We start from the raw sequence: 25,439 nt of genomic DNA on the forward strand, positions 1-25,439 counted from the left end.
TTCCATATTGAGCGAGTCACTGGTACTTCCTGCTTTAGTTTTTACTTGTAAGCAGGAATCAGGAGGATAGAATTATGGTCAGATTTGCAAAATGGAGGGCGAGGGAGAGCTTTGTATGAGTCACTGTGTGTGGAGTAAAGGTGGTCTAGAGCATGTTTTCCGCTAGTTACACATTTGACATGCTGGTAGAAATGAGGTAAAATGGATTTAAGTTTGCCTGCATTAAAGTCTCCGGCCACTAGGAGCGCAGCTTCTGGATGAGCATTTTCTTGTTAACTTATTGCCTCTGAGTGTGGTCTTAGTGCCAGCATCGGTTTGTGGTATTGGTAGATAGTGTGGTCCAAAGTTTATCATGCGGTACTCTACCTCAGACGAGTAATACCTCGAGACTTCCTTAATATTAGACATTGTGCACCAGCTGTTATTGACAAATAGACACACACCACCACTCCTAGTCTTACCGGACGTAGTTGTTCTTTCCTGCAGATGCATGGAAAACCCAGTCAACTGTATATTATCCGTGTCGTCGTTCAGCAACGGCTCAGTGAAACTTAAGCTATTACAGTTTTAATGTCCCATTGGTAGGATAGTCTCGAACGGAGCTCATTCAGTTTATTCTCCTGTGATTGCACATTGGCCAATAGAATGGATGGTAGAGACGGGTTACCCACTCACCAATTAATTCTCACAAGGCACCCCGATCTCTGCCCCCTGTACCTCCGTCTTTTCTTCATGCGAATAACGGGGATTTGGCTGGTTTCGGAGAAACAGTATATCCTTTGTTTCGGACTCATTAAAGAAAAAATCTTTGTCCAGTTCGAGGTGAGTATTCACGGTTCTGATATCCAGAAACTCTTTTCTGTCATAAGAGACGGCAGCAGCAACATTATGTACAAATCAAGTGGGTTGACGTGCAGGTACCGCTAATAAGAAAATAAGGGGTGTTGGGCAAATACAACTAACTAATAGTTCAGGGCTGCTGAAACTGCTAACAAAGGGCTGGCCTTTTTAATAATACCCCTAGTCTATGTTTTGGTTTTTTTGCATTGGATGCATCTCAATCCACCGCATCCGGTGATGTCGCACATCTGCAGTGAAAATGTGATAGAGCTAGAGCGCTGTTTGTCAGACCATGAGACATCCTGAAAATCGGTCTTCTCACAAAATCATCTGTAGCATCCTAACTATTATGACCCACCTGTGGAAAGATGAGGCTCACATGAACACAATGGTTTTCTCCATTTTGCTCTACGACCCCCACAATTGTCTTGGGACTCATTTTATAGTCCTTGTTGGTATTAGATAGAATGCCCACTAGTGAGGAAAACAACCGGTGGTTCCCTAAGTTACCCCATTGGCTCAGAGCAAAAACATGACCCCATTCAAATGCAGTTTTCTTTTTGTCTGCTTGTTTTAATCAATTACAAAACTACATTTAAGAAAAGCACATGTCTAAAGATTACTGCTCCAAAGCGTTCTCACTACTTAGAAAAACGTAATATTGTAGGGCTTCCCTCATGCCCCTTTTCATGACAGGGCAAGCAGAAACTTGGGTGAGTGCTAGCTACCGACAGGAACATTAAGTTAGCCAAGACCAACAACAAAACAAATAGACAACACAGATACAAGTAGTGAGTGGAGTATACTAACAAGTTAAATGGATTATTTGTGATAAAATGTTTTCCACACAAATACCTACTTGTAGCCTACTTGGCCACCGTGTCCCCACATTTCTACTCCCATGCCAAAGATTTTTGACCTGGTTACACAGCAGCTTTGGCATGTTTTGTTATCCTGTATAACAAAATAGACTTTTACAATGGTGGTCCATTGGAAAGAATGTTTGCTTTCCCCAATATGTGGGCGCGGTGGGGGGAATTACTTATTATTACGTGATTATCGACTCCGAATAGCCTAAATACAAATATAGACTCCGAGTGTTGCGTGACGATACCGTAACAACCACGTGACGCAACATGGCAACGTAAACGCGATTGGTCGACAGTCTTTGTTCAATGTCCAATGGGATTTCTATCTCCTCTTTTATGTGATATCTCTGGCCTTTACCCCTCAAACGCTCCCTGTGCCAAACATGGCTTGCGCTTAAGGGAGCTGCATCCCGGGATATGTAGTCAGTCATTTAGCGACATAGCTCCAATTCCAAATGCTTTACCCATCAAAACACAACAAGGACCATGATGCTGCTCGAAATTGCGCATGGGATATCAGACAGCCGATAACTCGTCTATTATGCTACTTCGCTGAAATAAAAAGGTACCAGAAAACTGCGAGCGAACAACCATTGGAGCCACTTGAGAAAGTAATAAAGTAAAATATGTACTTTTTCCTGATTTGTATAATTTAAGGGATGGGATGCATATCGAAGTGTTTCTCAAATACACTCAATCCATAGGTTGCTTTCTGAGTCAGCCTGCCCGCTCGGCGCCTTGATTGAAACAATGCATACAAAGCTTAGTTAGCGAGGATTTGTTAGGCTAGTAGTTAACCTTAGCTAACGCTACATTTGTCGTATGCAAAGTTGAAAGGGTAACCTAGTTATCGTTTCATATTATTTTCAGCGCTTCTACAACGCACTGGTCAGCATTTTAGTTGTACTTCACATGAACTAGTGTGTAAGTTAGCTATTTGCATTGCGTGCACATTTAGCATTTTGCCTATTGAAAGGCTAGTTACTGTAGCAAACAGCTATAGCATCCCCCTGCCCGCCATCTTTTTAAAGGAATAGATGTGATGCACAATCATATGCACCCGGTCGCTAAATTGTAAATGGCTACTATTTTGTGAAATAAAGGGTGTACGCCCAGTCGAGTAACTAGCTAATCTGTCTACATTTAGCCATATGGATTTGTGATTGCTAAACGTGCCAGATTTTGGCGTAGTTCATTATCCTACAATGTGTACTTTTGTGACTTGATCACTGCATCATTGCTGTTGCCCAGCGAAATGCTCACTTCTTTGCCCCTGTTAGCAATTCTAAGTGGTCTGTGTAGGCTATATTACTTTGGCTACATGTATGTGTACTCACATTTTAGATTCATTTGACTTTTAGTTTATTAGAATTTAGCCACCACTCCATAGCTCAGTCATTCTCATAAAATATTAGCCCAATTGACTCGAGATTTGACTACTGTCTGTGAGGATGGCATCTGAAGGTTTCATATTTTCTGAACAGCACTTTAATTTTCTAACTCCAATATTTGACTATTTTGTTTGGCAGGGCACATACACTCAGGTGGTGATGGGATGTGTGTACTGCTGGAGGAATAATGAGCTGAAAGAGGAGCAAAGTATCCATTGAAAACACTAGACTCAGACGTTTTGTAGAACAGGGAAGAAGTGCTCTCCTGTTGCCAGTATGTCGGCTGTTCCTGCGTCCGCCCCGGCACTTGTCAATCCCTCGCCACCAGAGTTCACCAACCCCAACAAGCCTGGCCGGAAAACAAACCAACTACAGTACATGCAGAACGTTGTGGTGAAGACTCTATGGAAGCATCAGTTTGCGTGGCCCTTTTACACACCTGTGGATGCCATCAAATTATGTCTCGCCGTAAGTCAATTCCACACTCAGTAGTTTTCTCTCTGTTATTGGTAGTCAGTATGGGGTACTAAAAGCAGAGCCTTAATGCTAGAATCCTTAATTGAAACAATAACAAAGTGTGGACCCCGCCTCTGTTTTGGTAAAAAGCTGAGGGATGGACCTGGAGAAATGTAACCACTCTCAAATTCATAGATGGAGCTATGGATTCAAGGACTGACCATCCATAATATCAAATGCATAGTTTTAACCATGTTTTGAGGCTACAATGTTTGTTTACATTTAACAAACGTTGTGTAACAGGCTTATATATTGGGTTCTGATGGGGTATGACAGTTGAACTATGCTCATGAGACATTCCTAAGTTATATTCTCCAAGAATCAGTGGGTATATGTCATTAATGTCTAAGTCTAAAATGTATGTAGTAACAAAGGATTCTAGCTTGAACAATATTTTGCTCTGGGTAAAAGTAAGCTGTTGCACTTTAATATATACACTGTGTGGATGTGTGTACATTTTGGTGTGGTTCCTAACTAACCCTAACCCCTCATTGTTGAACAATCATAATCTTAAAATGTTTTCTTTATTTCCTGGCTGTTATGTTATTGCTCATTCATAGTGAATTCTACTTCCCTCTTGATGCTGTCATACAGGACTATCATAAAGTTATCAAGAGCCCAATGGACATGGGAACAATAAAGAAGAGGCTAGAGAATAACTACTACTGGAGTGCCAGCGAGTGTATGCAGGACTTCAATACAATGTTTACCAACTGTTATATCTACAACAAGGTAAATTCTCCTTTGCCATTCATAAAAATTTCGATGTGAAAAACAACAAGGTACACACTCAACAAGTAGTTCAAAGAGCTTATTTCCTTTAGCAGTTTTGTTCACTGGATCATATACAGATGTTTACACACACAGATGGTTTTTCAGTGACATTGATGAAGGCTTTTGAACTGTATTTTGACTCATTACGAGGAGGATGTATTTACACTTCCTCTAGTCAGTCTAGAGGTGCCCCGTAGGCATTTTTGATAGCTGTGATGATTTTGATCAAGCAAACCATCTGACCTTGTTCACCTTAATCTTGACCCATAACTCATCCTTTCTTGTGTTCCCACAGCCTACAGATGACATTGTGCTGATGGCCCAAGCTCTAGAGAAGATATTCTTACAGAAAGTGGCCCAAATGCCTCAGGAGGAGGTGGAGCTGCTACCACCGGCGCCCAAAGTCAAAGCAGCCCGCAAACCAGGAGGGCCCGTTAGTGCAGGCAAGTCCAGCCTTTCACAGTTGATAGGGACTCATGCGCTGAGGAAATGTCTGTCATTTACACATTTTTGCTTCCATCATCTTTCTTGCAGAGAGCCAAGCACAGGGTGAGTCGACGGATTCACCCCCATCTTCTTACCCTAGCTCCCCTCCACTTCTGTCTCAGACTCCTGTCATAGCAGCCACGCCAGTGCCAACCATTACATCTGTTACCCCTGTCCGAGCTGTGCCTACCGCTACCTCCATGATGGCTGTGGTTCCAACGGCACAGCCAGTCATCAAAGTAAGTCCCAGAGAGACCGGCCGCTCTAGGGGGTCTTTTCATTTAGCTCTACAGTCTAATGGTGGATTCTTGTGGGGAGCGCATTTTACAGTTCTACTCGTCAAAATGTTGTCTTAGGATATAAGTTATTAGAAATCTGAGAGAATTTCTAATATGCCATATCTTGATGAAGAGAATCAGGCTACTTATATATTTGCGTTTGGCCATTGTCATTTCCACAGAAAAAGGGGGTCAAGCGGAAAGCAGACACAACAACTCCCACCACCTCAGCAATCTCGGCCAGTAGAAGTGACTCCCCTACCCAGCTCCTAGAATCCAAACAGGAGAATGTCTTGTCCAGGCGGGAGAGCACAGTGCGGTCCGTCAAGCCTCCCAAAAAGGACACAGAGGATGGAGAGGCGCCACTGCTCAGTGGCAAGAAAGGCAAGCTCGGCGAGCAGCTGAAGCACTGCGAAGTCATCCTGAAGGAGATGCTGTCCAAGAAGTACACGGCCCACGCTTGGCCTTTCTACAAGCCTGTAGACGCAGAAGCGCTAGAACTACATGACTACCATGAAATCATCAAACACCCCATGGACCTGAGCACTGTCAAAGTAGGTTCCCTATTCACTCCCTCGACTCACTACTAACTCTTCTAAATTACCCTCCGAAGCCTGGCTGTTTACTTGGTGGAGGAAAATAATTTGACCAATGTTTTTATTTGGTGGTTAAGAATAGTTCAAATGGAACTATCCCTCAACAACAGTCACTGCTCAGGGGAGGACAATTACATCTGTTTTGCTAATATATTTGTTTACAGTTTTATAAAGATCTCTATCTCAGTAATAAAGCTCTGACTGTTTGCTCTGTATCCACAGAAAAAAATGGACAGTCGAGATTACCAAGATGCCCAAAGTTTTGCGACAGACGTCCGGTTAATGTTTTCAAATTGCTACAAGTACAACCCCCCCGACCACGAGGTTGTTGCAATGGCCAGGAAGCTCCAGGTAGGATAAGATTAATCAGATATCCACACCACCTCATTGGAGGGTTGTCGGTTGAACTACCCCTTGTCTTGTGTTTCTCAGGATGTGTTTGAGATGCGATTTGCCAAGATGCCGGACGAGCCCATCGAAGCCACCCAGCTCTCCACCATGCCGGTGGTAAGCAAGAGTACAGAGAGCAGTGAGAGCAGCGGCAACACCTCCAGTACGGAGAGCTCCGACTCAGAGGAGGAGCGGGCCACGCGGCTCGCCGAACTGCAGGAACAGGTGGGTTCGGAACAGGTGGGTTCTCACAACCAAGGACCAAGATCCAAAACCCATGGATGGATGAACAGGGAGATGCCCCCCTCATGCCCCACTTCAGATTTAGACCGCTAACCCTTAAAAATCAAAGCCACTCCACGATGTTCAGAGATAATTTTAAGCCAGCCATCCAGAGTAAAAGTGACATAGTTAACCCTCTGCCGCTACAAATGCTGCAATAAACTGTTAGAATAACTTGGTATTATGGCTTGCATGCTGTAACTGTAGAGCTCACATTTTTAGAGCAATGTTTTACATTTCATTCATACCAATGGTGACAGTGTTTAGCTCTAATGAAATAGTTTGTTGTGCTACTAGAATGTTAACATGATCTTTGGAGTTTTCTATCTTTGTCCCCTGATTTCCCCTTTGGCTTTCTTACCAGCAAATCACTGTGGAGCACCCCAATGGTAACAGGGCGGGGGGAAAAAACGGGTGTGCCAAACATTTTCAGGTGATTTATCTCTTACTTCCCCGTCCCCACAAAACGTTTTATTTTTGTATTGCACCTTGTTGAAAGAGCGGTAGAGGGTTACATGTGGGGATGAGAACTATTAAACAGGTTGTAAGTGTGCTAAAGGTCTTTCCCTCAGTCGTCAGCTTGCTCTTTGACATGTAGACCTAGATATTCCTTTTTAAAGCTTTTTGTAAGATGCATGTAGTTACTTTTTCTCCCATTGTCGCATTCTTTTAGTGGTTTAAAAATGGGAAATGTTAGTTTTCATGGTGGTGACAGTGTTTGCTGGTGATGTTAGTGTTTTTTTGATGATTCTGGCAATGATTTCAAATGCTTTTGTTGCATTGTAGGTTCAGTATTTCTTCCTTTTTTCAAGTTGAATAACTCCTAAAGAACAATGTTTTTGTGCTGAAGACAAGGAAGTGTCACTGAGAGCGTTCACAATTCTATGTTATCGTTTTCTTTTTCTGTTTTATATTACTTGTTTCTTCAAAAAGCAATCAGTCAGTGCATCACTTTGGGAGTCAGCATTTGCTTATTGTTTTAAAGTTTTCGGTAGACAGCTACAGTCCAGGCTGGTGGCCCAGTGTGCTTCTCTGACAGCGTTTTTCCAGAGGCCAATGGGAAATTATTTTTAAAAAAGAGACTCCTCTTTTCCTTGCCAGTATAGTACTGTTTTTCTGAGATCAATGACTGTACACTATTTACACACACACTCTTGATTGTTTCCTCTATGAATATTCTGAGCTTTCATTTGAGAATATATGTAGAAATATGAGTAGTGTATAGTTAATTAATGCACATACATTACATGAATAAGGTAACTTGAGGATGATTTAAGATGCAGCAACCCTTTAAAGTGAAGTCAATGAAGCAAACACATGAATTGGCTAGAAAATGAGACCCCTTCAAAGTCAATGGAAAATAAAACGTTCCTCCTAGGGCTAATATATAACTAATATAACTGTCATAATTGTGACATAATGGTCCAAGACATTTTCTGCAACAGGTTACACATACCTACATCCCACAATAGCTAACCCTTGATGCCTGTATTTTTCCATCACTTCCAGTACCTTGTCCCAGTCTCTGCATCCACTTCACCCTATATAAACCAACTTCTGGGCTCATCGGTGACTCTTTATTCTGCTTCTCTCCTCAGCTGAAGGCCGTTCACGAACAGCTGGCTGTTCTGTCGCAGGCCCCAGTAAGTAAACCAAAGAAAATGGAGAAAAAGCAAAAAGAGAAGAAGAAAGAGAAGGACAAAGACAAAGCCAACAAGGGGAAGGCTGATGACGAGAAGAAGCCCAAGTCAGCACAGCAAACCAAGCCAGCTAATCAGAAGAAGGCTCCAGCCCGGAAACCAAACCGCACGGGGACGGCTACCAGGTACTACTGCCCAGTCTTATCATACAGTGCCTTGAGAAAGTATTCACACCCCTTGACTTTTTCCAAATGTTGTTGTGTTACAGCCTGAATTTAAACGTTTGTGTCACTGGCCTACACACAATACTGGAATTACGTTTTTAGAAATTAAAAATGAAAAGCTGAAATATCTTGAGTCAATAATTATTTCAACCCTTTGTTATGGCAAGCCTACCGTAATTTCCGGACTATTAAGCGCTCCTGAATATAAGCCGCACCCACTGAATTTAAAAATATATATTATTTTGAACATAAATAAGCTGCACATGTCTATAAGCCGCAGGTGCCTACCGGTACATTGAAACAAATTAACTTTACACAGGCTTTAACGAAACACGGCTTGTAACAAAAATAAATAGGCTTTAACGAAACACGACTTGTAACAAAAATAAATAGGCTTTAACGAAACACGGCTTGTAACAAAATATAAAAAATTAGCAGTAAGCTTTAGTTGTCTTTTTGCACTGAGTCAGTTCCTCACGCTGCTGTTTCCAACGTCTTATCATCGACTCATTAAGAACAAGCTCCCGTGCAGCAGCTCTATTTCCTTTTCCAACAGCCAGATCAATCGCCTTCAACTTGAAAGCTGCATCATATGCATTTCTCTGTGTCTTTGCCATGATGAGGGTGACAAAATGACTACCGTAATCAGAATGATGGGAAATTTGAGAGCGCTCGATTTAATCTAAACAGTAAACAAAAAAGTTGTTTGACCGTAACCCGTTCGGCAATTTCATTGGTCTAATGAAAGCTTCATGCCGCCAAAAAACTGAGCACGTCACAGAATGTGTTTTTTGGAAGAAAAAAAAGCGGGAAAAATCCATATATTAGCCGCGTCATTGTTTAAGCCGCAAGGTTCAAAGCCTGGGAAAAAGTTGCGGCTTATACTCCGGAATTTACGGTAAATAAGTTCAGGAGTAAAAATTCACTCTGTGCAATAGTGTTTAACATAATTTTTGAATGACTACCTAATCTCTGTACCCCACACATACAATTATCTGTAAGGTTCCTCAGTCGAGGAGTGAATTTCATACACAGATTTAACCACAAAGGCCAATGCCTCGCAAAGGGCACCTATTGGTAGTCAGCTATGGAGTTTAATGACTGTGATAGGAGAAAACTGAGGATGGATCAACAACATTGTAGTTACTCCACAATAATAACCTAAAATGACAAAGTGAAAAGAAGGAAGCCTGTACAGACCAAAAAATATTCCAAAACATGCATCCGATTTGCATAAAGGCACTAAAGTAAAACTGCAAAATAATTGGCAAAGAAATGTACTTTGTCTTGAATACAAAGTGTTATGTTGGGGGCCAATCCAACACAACACATCACTGAGTACCACTGTTCATATTTTCAAGCAGGTGGCTGCACCATGGTATGGGTATGATCGTCATCGGCAAGGTCTAGGGAGTTTCTTGAGGGGATAAAAATAAACGGAATAGAGCTAAGCACAGGCAAAATCCTAGAGGATAACCTGGTGTTCAGTCTGCTTTCCAACAGACACTGGGAGACATTCACCTTTCAGCCGGACAATAGTCTAAAACACAAGGCCAAATACACTGGAGTTGCTTACCAAGACGACAATGAATGTTCCTGAGTTGCCTAGTTCGTTTTGACTTAGAATAATTTAACATGTATCGACTCGGGTGTGAATACTTATGTAAATGAGACTTTTGTATTTCATTTTCAATACATTTGCTACAAATTCTAAAAACATGGTTTCACGTCATCTTTATGCTGCGTTGTGTGTAAAAAAAAATATCTAATACATTTTGAATTCAGGCTGTAACACAACAAAATGTGGAATAAGTCAAGGGGTATGAATACTATCTGAAGGCACTGTATCCGTTTCGTAATTTGTCACAATTAATTTGCTCAATACTGCAGGGAACGTGAACTTTTGGATGAATCATAATTACCCATGCCACTTGTTGTAACAGTGTTACGCTCTGCTGTGTTACACTTTCCCCTTGTAGTCTGATCCAGACGTGTCCGTCTGTCACAAATCATCTGTACTTTAAACTTCTCTCAGTGCTAATTTGAGCATCCTGAGAGAGGCAAAACCCGTAGGCCTATCAAAGATCTGACCAAAACATTTTCAGGCAACCGAAGAAAGGGACCAAGGTGGTGGCGGCAAACAACGAGTCTGAAGAGGAGCCGTCCCTTCCCATGTCATACGACGAGAAGCGCCAGCTCAGCCTGGACATCAACCGTCTTCCGGGTGAGAAGTTGGGCAGGGTGGTCCACATCATCCAGGCCCGGGAGCCTTCGCTGCGTGACTCCAATCCGGACGAGATAGAGATAGACTTTGAGACACTCAAACCCTCTACTCTTCGTGAGCTCGAACGATACGTCAAGTCCTGTTTGCAAAAAAAACAGCGGAAACTTTTACGTAAGTTGTGAGCTATTACTCTTGTTGTTTTTACAGATGCCCTTCTCCAGTCGCTAATGGTTACCTGGTTCTTCAGGGGTAAACCTCTCTTTTCTCTGCCTGTTTACTAAATGCTCTCAAGCTCCCTTGCGTTTGTTCCCCCTCTTTTTAACACTGATGTTGCTCACCCTCCCACCCTTCGCGCAATTGCTTTTTGGTATTTTATTAGGATCCCCATTAGCTGTTGTGAAATCATCAGCTATTCTTCCTGGGGTCCACATGAAACATGACATGTTACAGAACATAAATAGACAAGTAAAGCACGAGGACAGAACTACATGAATTTAGAAACGACTCACACAGCCTACATTTCAATACATATACACAAAATATCTAGGTGAAATAGGGAAGAGGCGTAGTGCCGTAGGTAGTGGTGAACGGGTCAACTGTTTGTTCACCCGCCCGCAATTGCAAATAACCCATCCACAACCGCTCGACTATATGCGATAAAGTGAAACTCTGAGGCCTGCACCCAACCCTAACCCGTAAATATAGAAAATGTCAGACTGTAGAACAAGTTTTTGAGTGTGTGTGCAGGATTTTGTTTTGCCTGATTTAGATATGTTTCTGCTTATAATATCCAACATTTTGGTAGGCTATTTGTTAGTCAACTTGTCTATAATTAGATATTATGTAGCTTCTCTTTTGTCATTATGTGTTTCCCTAAAATATACCCTTGCTCAACAGAATAGTGTAATAGCTTGATAGAATGAATGCTTCAATCTAGTTGACATCGGTAAAGTTCTCTGTCGTCTTTCGCAGAGCAAAGACCTTTCGGGACTGGGGAGAAAATACAACGCGATACAGTAAAAAAAAAAAACATAAGACTTTCTGTGAAAAATGTCCAAATGACATCAGTTTGACCAGTTGTAAGGAAAAAGAATACTGTGAAAACGACCCAACGTGTTTCAGTTCGGCTTCAATGCATAATTTATGTGGTTGAAATTAGCCAATCGTCATACTTGATTAAAGTAAAGATAACTTAATAGAAAATGACTCAAGTAAAAGTTGAAAGTCACCAAGTGAAATTCTACTTGTTTAAAAGATTTTATTTAAAATATACTTAAGTATCAAAAGTAAAAGTATAAATAATAAAAAAATCCTTATTAAGCAAACCAGACAGCACCATTTTCTTGTTTCTTTAATTGTATTCATTTACAGATAGCCAGGGGAACACTCCAACACTCAGACATCATTTACAAACAAAGCATGTGTGCTATGAGTCAGCCAGATCAGGGGCAATAGGGTTGACCAGGGATGTTCTCTTAATAAGTGTGCGAATTGGACCATTTTCCTGTCATGCTAAGCATTCAAAATGTAAATAATGCTTTTGGGTGTCAGGAAAAATGTATGGAGTAAAAAGTACATTATTTTCTTTAGGAATGTATTGAAGTAAAGGTTGTCAAAATTATAAATGGTAAAGTACTGATACTTTAAAGTATTTTTGCTTAAGTACTTTACATCACCCATTGATATACTGTCTCCATTTATGATGCTTTCATGATGAAGACAGCAGCTCTAAAGATCGTATCTAACTGAACATTGCATTCTCTCAAGATGCAGAAAGATATCATATTTCTCTACTCCTGTTCCCAAGTCCAAATTTTGCGTACATTTGGTGTATAGTTTTACTGCAAGGAATGCTTAGTTCTGCAGGAGTTATAAGTAAGGCTATAGCCCTATTCGCGTTGGGACTAGTTATGTATTTATTATCACAGAATGTCCGTTAATCCAGAGGACGATTCGGACAGGATATGTATTTTCCAAACTGCACCCTGTAATTTATTTTTTATATATACACACTACCATTCAAAAGTTTGGGGTCACTTAGAAATTTCCTTGTCTTTGAAAGAAAAGCACATTTTTTTGTCCATTAAAATAACATCAAATTGATCAGAAATACAGTGTAGGCATTGTTAATGTTGTAACTCACTATTGTAGCTGGAAACGGCTTATTTTCTTAATGGACTATCTACATAGGCGTATAGAGGCCCATTATCAGCAACTGCCACTGTGTTCCAATGGCACGTTGTGTTAGCTAATCCAAGTTTATAATTTTAAAAGGCTAATTGATCATTAGAAAACCCTTTTGCAATTACGTTAGCACAGCTGAAAACTGTTGTTCTGATTTAAGGAAGCAATAAAACTGGCCTTTAAACTTGTTGAATATCTGGAGCATAAGCATTTGTGAGTTCGATTACAGGCTCAAAGTGGCTAGAAACAAAGACCTTTCTTCTGAAACTCGTCAGTCTATTCTTGTTCTGAGAAATGAAGGCGAGAAATTGCCAAGAAGCTGAAGATCTGGTACAACGCTGTGTACTACTGCTTCACAGAACAGCGCAAACTGTCTCTTACCAGAATAGAAAGAGTGGGAGGCCCAGGTGCACAACTGAGCAAGAGGACAAGTACATTAGAGTGTCAAGTTTGAGAAACAGACACCTCACAAGTCCTCAACTGGCAGCTTTATTATATAGTACCCGCAAAACACCAGTCTCAACGTCAACAGTGAAGAGGCGATGCTTGAAGCACAGCGCGGTTTATGACTTCAAGCCTATCAACTCCCGAGATTAGGCTGGCAATACTGTAGTGCCTATAAGAACATCCAATAGTCAAAGGTATATGAAATAGACATGGTATAAAGAGAAATAGTCCTATAATAACTACAACCTAAAACTTCTTAACTGGGAATATTGAAGACTCATGTTAAAAGGAACCACCAGCTTCCATATGTTCTAAGCAAGGAACTTAAACGTTAGCTTTTTTACATGGCACATATTGCACTTTTACTTTCTTCTCCAACACTTTGTTTTTGCATTATTTAAACCAAATTGAACATGTTTCATTATTTATTTGAGACTAAATAGATGTTTATTTATGTATTATATTAAGTTAAAATAAGTGTTCATTCAGTATTGTTGTAATTGTCATTATTACAAATAAATTTGAAAATCGTCCGATTAATCTGTATCGGCTTTTTTTGGTCCTCCAACAATCGGTTTGGGCGCTAAAAAAAATAATAATCGGTCGACCTCTAGTGTGTGTGTGTGTGTGTGTGTGTGTGTGTGTGTGTGTGTGTGTGTGTGTGTGTGTGTGTGTGTGTGTGTGTGTGTGTGTGTGTGTGTGTGTGTGTGTGTGTGTGTGTGTGTGTGTGTGTGTGTGTGTGTGTGTGTGTGTGTGTGTGTGTGTATACAGTTGAAGTCAGAAGCTTACATACACCTTAGCCAAATACATTTAAACTTAGTTTCACAATTCCTGACATTTAATCCTAGTAAAAATTCCCTGTCTTAGGTCAGTTAGGATCACCACTTTATTTTAAGAATGTGAAATGTCAGAATAATAGTCAAACATTTCAGATAGCCTTCCACAAGCGTCCTACAATAAGTTGGGTGAATTTTGGCCCATTCCTCCTTACAGAGCTGGTGTAACAGAGTCAGGTTTGTAGGCCTCCTTGCTCACACACGCTTTTTCAGTTCTGCCCACAAATCTTCTATAGGATTGAGGTCAGGGCTTGAGGTCAGGGCCACTCCAATACCCGGACTTTGTTGTCCTTAAGCCATTTTGCCACAACTTTGGAAGTATGCTTGGGGTCATTGTCCATTTGGAAGACCCATTTGCGACCAAGCTTTGACTTTCTGACTGATGTCTTGAGATATTGCTTCAATAGATCCACATAATTTCTTTCCTCAGGATGCCATCTATTTTGTGAAGTGCACCAGTCCCTCCTGCAGCAAAGCACAACATGATGCTGCCACCCCCATGCTTCACGTTTGGGATGGTGTTCTTCGACTTGCAAGCCTCCCCCTTTTTCCTCCAAACATAACGATGGTCATTATGGCCAAACAGTTCAATTTTTGTTTCATCAGACCAGAGGACATTTCTCCAAAAAGTACGATCTTTGTCCCCATGTGCAGTTGCAAACCGTAGTCTGGCTTTTTTATGACGGTTTTGGAGCAGTGGCTTCTTCCTTGCTGAGTGGCCTTTCAGGTTATGTTGATGTAGGACTCGTTTTACTGTGGATATAGATACTTTTGTACCGGTTTCCTCCAGCATCTTCACAAGATCCTTTGCTGTTCTGGGATTGATTTGCACTTCTCAAAACACCAAAAGTACGTGCATCTCTAGGAGACAGAATGTGTCTCCTTCCTGAGCGGTATGACGGCTGCGTGGTCCCATGGTGTTTAAACTTGCGTACTATTGTTTGTACAGATAAACGTGTGTACTTTCAGGCGTTTGGAAATTGCTCCCAAGGATGAACCAGACTTTGTGGAGGTCTACAATTTTAGTGTATAAACTTCTGACCCCCTGGAATTGCAATACAATGAATTATAAGTGAAATAATTTGTCTGTAAACAATTTTGGGAAGAATTACGTGTCATGCACGAAGTTGATGTCCTAACCGACTTGCCAAAACTATAGTTTGTTAACAAGAAGTTTGTGGAGTGGTTCAAAACTAGTTTTAATGATTCCAACCTAAGCCTATGTAAACTTCCGACTTCAACTCTGTGTGTGTGTGTGTGTGTGTGTGTGTGTGTGTGTGTGTGTGTGTGTGTATAACTCAGCAAAAAAACAAATGTCCTCTTACTGTCTACTGCGGTTATTTTCAACATGAGTAAATATTTGTATGATCATAAGATTCAACAACTGAGACATAAACTGAACAAGTTCCACAGACATGTGACTAACAGAAATTGAATGTGTCCCTGAACAAAGGGGGGGTCAAAATCAAAAGTAACAGTCGGTATCTGGTGTGGCCACCAGCTGCATTAACTTCTTGGGGCTATGTGGGACGCTAGCGTGCCACCCGTGGTGCACCCTATCAACAGCAGGTGCATTTCAAGAGCGGCAAATTTGAAACCAAATAAATGTCAAAATTCAAATTTTTCAAACATACAACTATCTTACACCCTTTGAAAGATAAACATCTCCTTAATCTAACCACGTTGTCCGATTTCAAAAAGGTTTTACGGCGAAAGCATAAAGTTAGATTATGTTAGGAGAGTACATTGACAATAGCTGTGTGTAATGTTTTGTCAATTCAAAGACAGGCGTCACCAAAACCATAAAACCAGCTAAAATGATGCACTAACCTTTAACAATCTCCATCAGATGACACTCCTAGGACATTATGTTAGACAATAAATGCATTTTTAGTTCTATCAAGTTCATATTTATATCCAAAAACAGCGGTTTACTATGGCGTTGATGTTGAGGAAATCGTTTCCCTCCAATAACCGGCAGTCAAGTCAGCACCACAAATTAAATAATTAAAATTAGAAAACATTGGTAAAATATTATATTGTCATTTAAAGAATTATAGATTTACATCTCTTGAACGCAATCAACTTGCCAGATTTAAAAATAACCTTACTGGGAAATCACACTTTGCAATAATCTGAGCACTGCGCCCAGAAAAATACACTTTGCTATACAGACAAACGGCCATGTTGGAGAGATCTAAAATCGAAAATACTATGTAAATAATCCATTACCTTTGATTCTCTTCATCAGATGTCACTTCCAGGAATCCCAGGTCCATAACGAATGTAGTTTTGTTCAAAAAAGCTCATCATTTATGTCCAAAAAGCTCCGTGTTGTTAGCACATGATCTAAGCCAGCCGGACTTCTCGTCGTGAACGAGGGGAAAAAATATATTTACGTTCGTTCAAACATGTCAAACGTTGTATAGCATAAATCATTAGTGCCTTTTTTAACCAGAACATGAATAATATTCAAGGTGGACGAATGCATTCTCTTTTAAAACGTTTTGGAACGAGGGTACCCAACATGAACTCGCGCGCCAGATTCTAATCGGCCATCACCGTTCCAACGCTCTTGTTCGGTCAGATCTCACAGTAAAAGACTCAAAACACTTTGTAAAGGCTGGTGACATCTAGTGGAAGCAATAGGAAGTGCCAAAACATTAATCAACCCCTGTGTGTTTCAATGGCGTAGGCTTAAAGGTAATTCAACACATCAGGTATCCACTTCCTGTCAGAAAATGTCTCAGGGTTTTGCCTGCCAAATGAGTTCTGTTATACTCACAGACACCATTCAAACAGTTTTAGAAACTTTAGGGTGTTTTCTATCCATATATAATAAGTATATGCATATTCTAGTTACTGGGTAGGATTAGTAACCAGATTAAATCGGGTACGTTTTTTTATCCAGCCGTGAAAATACTGCCCCCTAGCCCCAACAGGTTAAGTACTGCAGTGCATCTCCCCCTCGTGGACTGCACCAGATTTGCCCGTTCTTGCTGTGAGATGTTACCCCACTCTTCTATCAAGGCACCTGCAAGTTCCCGGACATTTCTGGGGGGAATGGCCCTAGCCCTCACCCTCCGATCCAACAGGTCCCAGACGTGCTCATTGGGATTGAGATCTGGGCTCTTTGCTGGCCATGGCAGAACACTGTCTTGCACTGTCTTGAATTTCACTGTCTTGAAATCACGCACAGAATGAGCAGTATGGCTGGTGGCGTTGTCATGTCAGGATGAGCCTATAGGAAGGGTACCACATGAGAGAGGAGGATATCTTCCCTGTAACACACAGCGTTGAGATTGCCTGCAATGACAACAAGCTCAGTCAGATGATGCTGTGACACACAGCCCCAGACCATGACAGACCCTCCACCTCCAAATCGATCCCGCTCCAGAGTACAGGCCTCGGTGTAACGCTCATTCCTTCGACGATAAACACGAATCCGTACATCACTCCTGATGAGACAAAACCACGACTCATCAAGTGAATTGAACTTTTTGCCAATCCTGTCTGGTCCAGCGATGGTGGGTTTGTGCCCATAGGCGACGTTGTTGCCAATGATGTCTGATGAGGACCTGCCTTACAACAGGCCTACAAGCCCTTAGTCCAGCCTCTCTCAGCCTATTGCGGACAGTCTGAGCACTGATGGAGGGATTGTGCATTCCTGGTGTAACTCGGGCAGTTGTTGTTGCCATCCTGTACCTGTCCCGCAGGTGTGATATTCGGATGTACCGGTCCTGTGTAGGTGTTTTACACGTGGTCTGCCACTGCGAGGACGATCAGCTGTCTGTCCTGTCTCCCTGTTGCGCTGTCTTTGGGGTCTCACAGTACGGACATTGCAATGTATTGCCCTGGCCACATCTGCAGTCCTCATGCGTCCTTGCAGCATGCCTAAGGCATGTTCACACAGATGAGCAGGGACCCTGGGAATCTTTCTTTTGGTGTTTTTCAGAGTCAGTAGAAAGACCTCTTTAGTGTTCTAAGTTTTCATAACTGTGACCTTAATTGCCTACCGTCTGGAAGCTGTTAGTGTCTTAACGACGTTCCACAGGCGCATGTTCATTAACTGTTAGTGGTTCATTGAACAAACATGGGAAACAGTGTTTGGACCATGATAGCTTGTTGTTGATGTGGACACCAAGGAACTTGAAGCTCTCAACCTGCTCCACTACAGCCCCGTCGAGGAGAATGGGGGCGTGCTCGGTCCTCTTTTTCCTCTAGTCCACAATCATCTCCTTAGTCTTGATCACGTTGAGGGAGAGGTTATTGTCCTTGCACCACATGGTCAGGTCTCTGGCCTCTTCCCTATAGGCTGTCTCATCGTTGTCAGTGATCAGGCCTACCACTGTTGTGTCATCAGAAAACGTAATGATGGTGTTGGAGTCGTGCCTGGCCGTGCAGTCATGAGTGAACAAGGAGTACAGTAGGGGACTGATCATGCACCCGTGAGGGGCCCCCGTGTTGAGGATCAGCGTGACGAATGTGTTGTTACCTACCCTTACCACATGGGGTGGCCCGTCAGGAAGTCAAGGATCATGTTGCAGAGGGAGCTGCTTAGTCCCAGGGTCCTTAGCTTAATGATGAGTTTTGAGGGCACTATGGTGTTGAACGCTGAGCTGTAGTCAATGAATAGCATTCTCACGTAGGTGTTCCTTTTGTCCAGGTGGAAAAGGGCAGTGTGGAGTGCAATAGAGATCGAATCATCTGTGGAGCTGTTGGTGCGGTATGCAAATTGGAGTGGGTCTAGGGTTTCTGGGATAATGTTTTTTTTTTTTTGTTTTTTTTTACAGTTGAGAACAAGTTCTCATTTACAACTGCGACCTGGCCAAGATAAAGCAAAGCATTGCGACAAAAACAACAACACAGAGTTACACAAACAAACATACATTCCCTGTAGCTCAGTTGGTAGAGCATGGTGTTTGCAACACCAGGGTTGTGGGTTCGATTCCCACGGGGGGCCAGCAAAAAAAAAAAAATACAGTCAAATACACAATAGAAAAATCTATGTACAGTGTGTGCAAATGTAGAAGAGTAGGGAGGTAAGGCAATAAATAATTACAATTTAGCATTAACACTGGAGTGGTAGATGTGCAGATGATGATGTGCAAGTAGCGATACTGGGGTGCAAAAGAGCAAGAGGATAAGTAACAATATGGGGATGAGGTAGTTGGGTCTTCTATTTACATATTGGCTGCGTACAGGTACAGTGATCAGTAAGCTGCTCTGACAGCTGATGCTTAAAGTTAGAGAGGGAGATATAAGACTCCAGCTTCAGTGATTTTTGCAATTTGTTCCAGTCATTGGCAGCAGAGAACTGGAAGGAAAGGCGGCCAAAGGAAGTGTTGGCTTTGGGGAAGACCAGTGAAATATACCTGCTGGAGCATGTGCTCCGGGTGGGTGTTGCTATGATGACCAGTGAGCTGAGATAAGGCGGGGCTTTACCTAGTATAGACTTATAGATGACCTGGAGCCTGTGGGTGGTGACGAATATGTAGTGAGGGCCAGCCAACGAGAGCATACAGGTTGCAGTGGTGGGTAGTATATGGGGCTTTGGTGACAAAACGGATGGCACTGTGATAGACTGCATCCAATTTGCTGAGTAGAGTGTTGCAGGCTATTTTGTAAATGACGTCGCCGAAGTCAAGGATCGGTAGGATAGTCAGTTTTATGAGGGTATGTTTGGCAGCGTGAGTGAAGGAGGCTTTGTGGCGAAATAGGAAGCCGATTCTAGATTTAATTTTGGATTGGAGTTGTTTAATGTTAGTCTGGAAGGAGAGTTTACAGTCTAACCAGACACCTTGGTGTTTGTAGTTGTCCACATATTCTAAGTCGGAACCGTCCAGAGTATTGATGCTAGTCAGGCGGGAGGGTGCGGGCAGCAATCAGTTGAAGAGCATGCACTTAGTTTTACGTGCATTTAAAAGCCTCAGAAGGAGTGTTGTATGTCATTGAAGCCTGTTTGGAGGTTTGTTAGCACAGTGTCCAAAGAAGGGCCAGATGTATACAGAATGGTGTCGTCTGGGTAGAGGTGGATTAGAGAATCACCAGCGGCAAGAGCGACATCATTGATGTATACAGAGAAATGATTCGGCCCGAGAATTGAACCCTGTGGCACCCCCATAGAGACTGCCAGATGTCCGGACAACAGGCCCTCCGATTTGACACACTGAACTCTATTTGAGAAGTAGTTGGTGAACCAGGCGAGGTAGTCATTTGAGGAGCCAAGGCTATTGAGTCTGCCGATAAGAATGCAGTCAAAAGCCTTGGCCAGGTCTATGAAGACGGCTGCACAGTACTATCTTTTATCGATGGCGGTTATGATATCATTTAGGACCTTGAGTGTGTCTGAGGTGCACCCATGACCAGCTTTGAAACCAGATTTCATAGTGGAAAAGGTACGGTGGGATTCGAAATGGTCAGTGATCTGTTTGTTAACTTGGCTTTCGAAGATTTTAGAAAGGCAGGGCAGGATGGATATAGGTCTGTAACAGTTTGGGTCTAGAGTGTCTCACCCTTAAAAGAGGGGGATGACCGTGGCAGCTTTCCAATCTTTGGGGATCTCAGACGATATGAAAGAGATGTTGAATAGGCTAGTAATAGGGGTTGCAACAATTTCAGCTGATAATTTTAGAAAGAGGGTCCAGATTGTCTAGCCCATGTAGGGATCCAGATTTTGCCGCTCTTTCAGAACATCAGCTGTCTTGATTTGGGTGAAGGAGAAGCGGGGGAGGGGGCTTGGGCAAGTTGCTGAGATGTTGGCCGGGGTAGGGGTAGCCAGGTGGAAAGCATGGCCAGCCGTAGAAAAATGCTTATTGAAATGATCGATTATCGTAGATTTATCGGTGGTGACAATGTTTCCAATCCTCAGTGCAGTGGGCATCTGGGAGGATGTGCTCTTATTCTCCATGGACTTTACAGTGTCCCAAAACTTTTTGGAATTAGTGCTACAGGATGCAAATTTCTGTTTGAAAAAGCTAGCCTTAGCTTTCCTAACTGACTGAGTATATTGGTTCCTGACTTCCCTGAAAAGTTGCATATCGTGGGGTCTATTCCATGCTAATGCAGAACGCCACAGGGTCTTTTTGTGCTGGTCAAGGGCAGTCAAGTCTGGGGTGAACCAAGGGCTATATCTGTTAAAAAAATAAATAAATTGGGCATGCTCATTTCAGATCGTGAGGAAAGCACTTTTAAAGAGCAACCAGGCATCCTCTACGGACGGGATGAGGTCAATATCCTTCCAGGATACCCGGGCCAGGTCGATTAGAAAGGCCTGCTCGCTGAAGTGTTTTAGGGAGCGTTTGACAGTGATCAGGGGTGGTCATTTGACCGCGGACCCATAACGGACGCAGGCAGTGATCTCTGAGATCCTGCTTGAAGACAGCAGAGGTGTATTTAGAGGGCAAGTTGGTCAGGATGATATCTAAGAGGGTGCCCATGGTTACGGATTTAGGGTTGTACCTGGTAGGTTCCTTGATGATTTGTGTGAGATTGAGGGCATCTAGCTTAGATTGTAGGACGGCCGGGGTGTTAAGCATGTCCCAGTTTAGGTCACCTAACAGTACGAACTCTGAAGATAGATCAAATCAAATTTATTTTTATATAGCCCTTCGTACATCAGCTGATATTCTCAAAGTGCTGTACAGAAACCCAGCCTAGATGGGGGCAATTAATTCACGTAAGGTGTCCAGGGCACAGCTGGAGGCTGAAGGTGGTCTATAACAAGCGGCCACGGTGAGAGACTTGTTTCTGGAAAGGTGGATTTTTAAAAGTAGAAGCTCGAATTGTTTGGGCACAGACCTGGATAGTATAACAGAACTCTGCAGGCTATCTCTGCAGTAGATTGCAACTCCGCCCCCTTTGGCAGTTCTATCTTGTCATAGTTAGGGATGTATGCCGGGATTCAGACACGGCTAGGACATCTGGGTTGGTGGAGTGTGCTAAAGCAGTTAATAAAACAAACTTAGGGAGGAGGCTTCTAATGTTAACATGCATGAAACCAAGGCTTTTACTGTTACAGAAGTCAACAAATGAGAGCACCTGGGGAATGGGAGTGGAGCTAGGGGCTGCAGGGCCTGGGTTAACCTCCACATCACCAGAGGAACAAAGGAGTAGGATAAGGGTACTAGAGGTCGACCGATTATGATTTTTCGATGCCAATACCGATTTTTGGAGGACCGAAAAAGCCGATACCGATTAATCTGCCGTTTTTATTATTATTATTATTATTATTATAATACTTTTTGGGTTTATTTATTTATAATAATGATAATTACAACAATACTGAATGAACACTTATTTTATTTTAATATAATACATCAATAATATCAATTTAGCCTCAAATAAATAATGAAACATGTTCAATTTGGTTTAAATAATGCAAAACAAAGTGTTGGAGAAGAAAGTAAAACTGCAATATGTGCCATGTAAAAAAGCTAAGGTTTAAGTTCCTTGCTCAGGACATCTGATAGCTGGTATTTCCTGTTAAAAGAACTTAGTATAATATTCCCAGGTATGAAGTTTTAGGTTGTAGTTATTATAGGACTATTTCTCTCTATACCATTTGTATAGACAGCTATCTCAAGGTCATCAGGCTGTTTAACAGCCATCACTAACACAGAGAGGATGCTGCCTACATTCAGACTTGAAATCATTGGCCACTTTAATAAATGGATCACTAGTCACTTTAAAAATGCCACCTTAATAATCTTGAAATATATTGCATGACTCATCTCATACAGTGAGGGGGAAAAAGTATTTGATCCCCTCCTGATTTTGTACGTTTGCCCACTGTCAAATAAATGATCAGTCTATAATTTTAATGGTAGGTTTATTTGAACAGTGAGAGACAGAAGAACAACAAAAGAATCCTGAAAAACGCATATCAAAAATGTTATAAAATGATTTGCATTTTAATGAGGGAAATAAGTATTTGACCCCTCTGCAAAACATGACTTAGTACTTGGTGGCAAAACCCTTGTTGGCAATCACAGAGGTCAGACGTTTCTTGTAGTTGGCCACCAGGTTTTCACACATCTCAGGAGGGATTTTGTCCCACTCCTCTTTGCAGATCTTCTCCAAGTCATTAAGGTTTTGAGGCTGACGTTTGGCAACTCGAACCTTCAGCTCCCTCCACAGATTTTCTATGGGATTAATGTCTGGAGACTGGCTAGGCCACTCCAGGACCTTAATGTGCTTCTTCTTGAGCCATTCCTTTGTTGCCTTGGCCCGTGTGTTTTGGGTAATTGTCATGCTGGAATACCCATCCATGACCCATTTTCAATGCCCTGGCTGAGGGAAGGAGGTTCTCACCCAAGATTTGACGGTACATGGCCCCGTCCATCGTCCCTTTGATGCGGTGAAGTTGTCCTGTCCCCTTAGCAGAAAAACACCCCCAAAGCATAATGTTTCCACCTCCATGTTTGACGGTGGAGATGGTGTTCTTGGGGTCATAGGCAGCATTCCTCCTCCTCCAAACACGGCGAGTTGATGTCAAAGAGCTCCATTTTGGTCTCATCTGACCACAACACTTTCACCCAGTTGTCCTCTGAATCATTCAGATGTTCATTGGCAAACTTCAGACGGGCATGTATATGTGCTTTCTTGAGCAGGGGGACCTTGCGGGCGCTGCAGGATTTCAGTCCTTCACGGCATAGTGTGCTACCAATTGTTTTCTTGGTGACTATGGTCCCAGCTGCCTTGAGATCATTGACAAGATCCTCCCGTGTAGTTCTGGGCTGATTCCTCACCGTTCTCATGATCATTGCAACTCCACGAGGTGAGATCTTGCATGGATCCCCAGGCCGAGGGATATTGACAGTTCTTTTGTGTTTCTTCCGTTTGCGAATAATCGCACCAAATGTTGTCACCTTCTCATAAAGCTGCTTGGCGATGGTTTTGTAGCCCATTCCAGCCTTGTGTAGGTCTACAATCTTGTCCCTGACATCCTTGGAGAACTCTTTTGGTCTTGGCCATGGTGGAGAGTTTGGAATCTGATTGATTGATTGCTTCTGTGGACAGGTGTCTTTTTTACAGGTAACAAGCTGCAGTTAGGAGCACTCCCTTTAAGAGTGTGCTCCTAATCTCAGCTCGTTACTTTTATAAAAGACACCTGGGAGCCAGAAATCTTTCTGATTGAGAGGGGATCAAATACTTATTTCCCTCATTAAAAAGCAAATCAATTTATAACATTTTTACATGCGTTTCTGGATATTTTTGTTGTTATTCTGTCTCTCACTGTTCAAATAAACCTACCATCTAAATTATAGACTGATCCTTTCTTTGTCAGTGGGCAAACGTACAAAATCAGCAGGGATCAAATACTCCCCCCCCCCCCACTGTATACAGTTGAAGTCGGAGGTTTCCATAGGCCTTAGCCAACTACATTTTAACTTGGTTTTTCACAATTCCTGACATTTAATCCCAGTAAAAATTCAATTTTTTAGGTCAGGTCACCACTTTATTTTAAGAATGTGAAGTGTCAGATAATAGTAGAGAGAATGATTTATTTCAACTTTTATTTCTTTCATCACATTCCCAGTGGGTCAGAAGTTTACATACATTCAATTAGTATTTGGTAGCATTGCCTTTAAATTGTTTAACCTGGGTCAAACGTTTCGGGTAGCCTTCCACAAGCTTCCCACAATAAGTTGGGTGAATTTTGACCCATTCCTCCTGACAGAGCTGGTTTGTAGGCCTCCTTGCTCGCACATGCTTTTTCAGTTCTGCCCACACATTTTAGGATTGAGGTCAGGGCTTTGTGATGGCCACTCCAATACCTTGACTTTGTTGTCCTTAAGCCATTTTGACACAACTTTGGAAGTATGCTTGGGGTCATTGTCCATTTGGAAGACCCATTTGCAACCAAGCTTTAACTTCCTGACTGATGTCTTGAGATGTTGCTTCAATATATCCACATAATTTTCCTGCCTTATGATGCCATCTATTTTGTGAAGTGCACCAGTCCCTCAAGCAGCAAAGCACCCCCACAACATGCTGCCGCCACCCCCGTGCTCCATGGTTGGGATGGTGTTCTTCGGCTTGCAAGCCTCCCCCTTTTTCCTCCAAACATAACGATGGTCATTATGGCCAAACAGTTCTATTTCTGTTTCATCAGACTAGAGAACATTTCTCCAAAAAGTACGATCTTTGTCCCCATGTGCAGTTGCAAACCGTAGTCTGGCTTTTTTATGGCGGTTTTGGAGCAGTGGCTTCTTCCTTGCTGAGTGGCCTTTCAGGTTTTGTCGATATAGGACAGGTTTTACTGTGGATATACACACTTTTATACATGTTTCCTCCAGCGTCTTCACAAGGTCCTTTGCTGTTGTTCTGGGATTGATTTGCACTTTTCCCGCTTAAGTACGTTCAACTTAGGAGACAGAACGCGTCTACTTCCTGAGCGGTATGACGGCTGCGTGGTCCCATGGTGTTTGTTAGAGGTCGACCGATTATGATTTTTCAAC

General features: G+C 42.3%; 1 protein-coding gene across 6 annotated transcripts in view; it reads left to right on the forward strand.

The window, feature by feature from the left end:
* Positions 1–2,066: 2,066 nt before the first annotated feature.
* The window catches only part of LOC106580204 (bromodomain-containing protein 3), a 32,296-nt gene continuing 8,923 nt past the window's right edge, over positions 2,067–25,439 (forward strand). The window contains exons 1-11 of one of the 6 annotated variants that reach the window (XM_014161014.2): positions 2,067–2,320; positions 3,239–3,568; positions 4,211–4,348; positions 4,686–4,833; positions 4,925–5,115; positions 5,337–5,708; positions 5,973–6,101; positions 6,183–6,380; positions 6,787–6,855; positions 8,021–8,247; positions 10,392–10,681. In XM_014161014.2, coding sequence (XP_014016489.1) covers positions 3,377–3,568; positions 4,211–4,348; positions 4,686–4,833; positions 4,925–5,115; positions 5,337–5,708; positions 5,973–6,101; positions 6,183–6,380; positions 6,787–6,855; positions 8,021–8,247; positions 10,392–10,681 — 1,954 coding nt within the window. In that variant the 5' untranslated portion in view covers positions 2,067–2,320; positions 3,239–3,376. Of the gene's footprint in view, positions 2,329–3,238; positions 3,569–4,210; positions 4,349–4,685; positions 4,834–4,924; positions 5,116–5,336; positions 5,709–5,972; positions 6,102–6,182; positions 6,381–6,786; positions 6,856–8,020; positions 8,248–10,391; positions 10,682–25,439 lie in introns of all 6 variants that reach the window. The other 5 variants (XM_014161017.2, XM_014161016.2, XM_014161015.2 and 2 more) reach the window with 5 other exon arrangements.

Source organism: Salmo salar, chromosome ssa20 (genome assembly GCF_905237065.1).
Source record: "Salmo salar chromosome ssa20, Ssal_v3.1, whole genome shotgun sequence".
Classification (NCBI taxonomy): domain Eukaryota; kingdom Metazoa; phylum Chordata; class Actinopteri; order Salmoniformes; family Salmonidae; genus Salmo; species Salmo salar.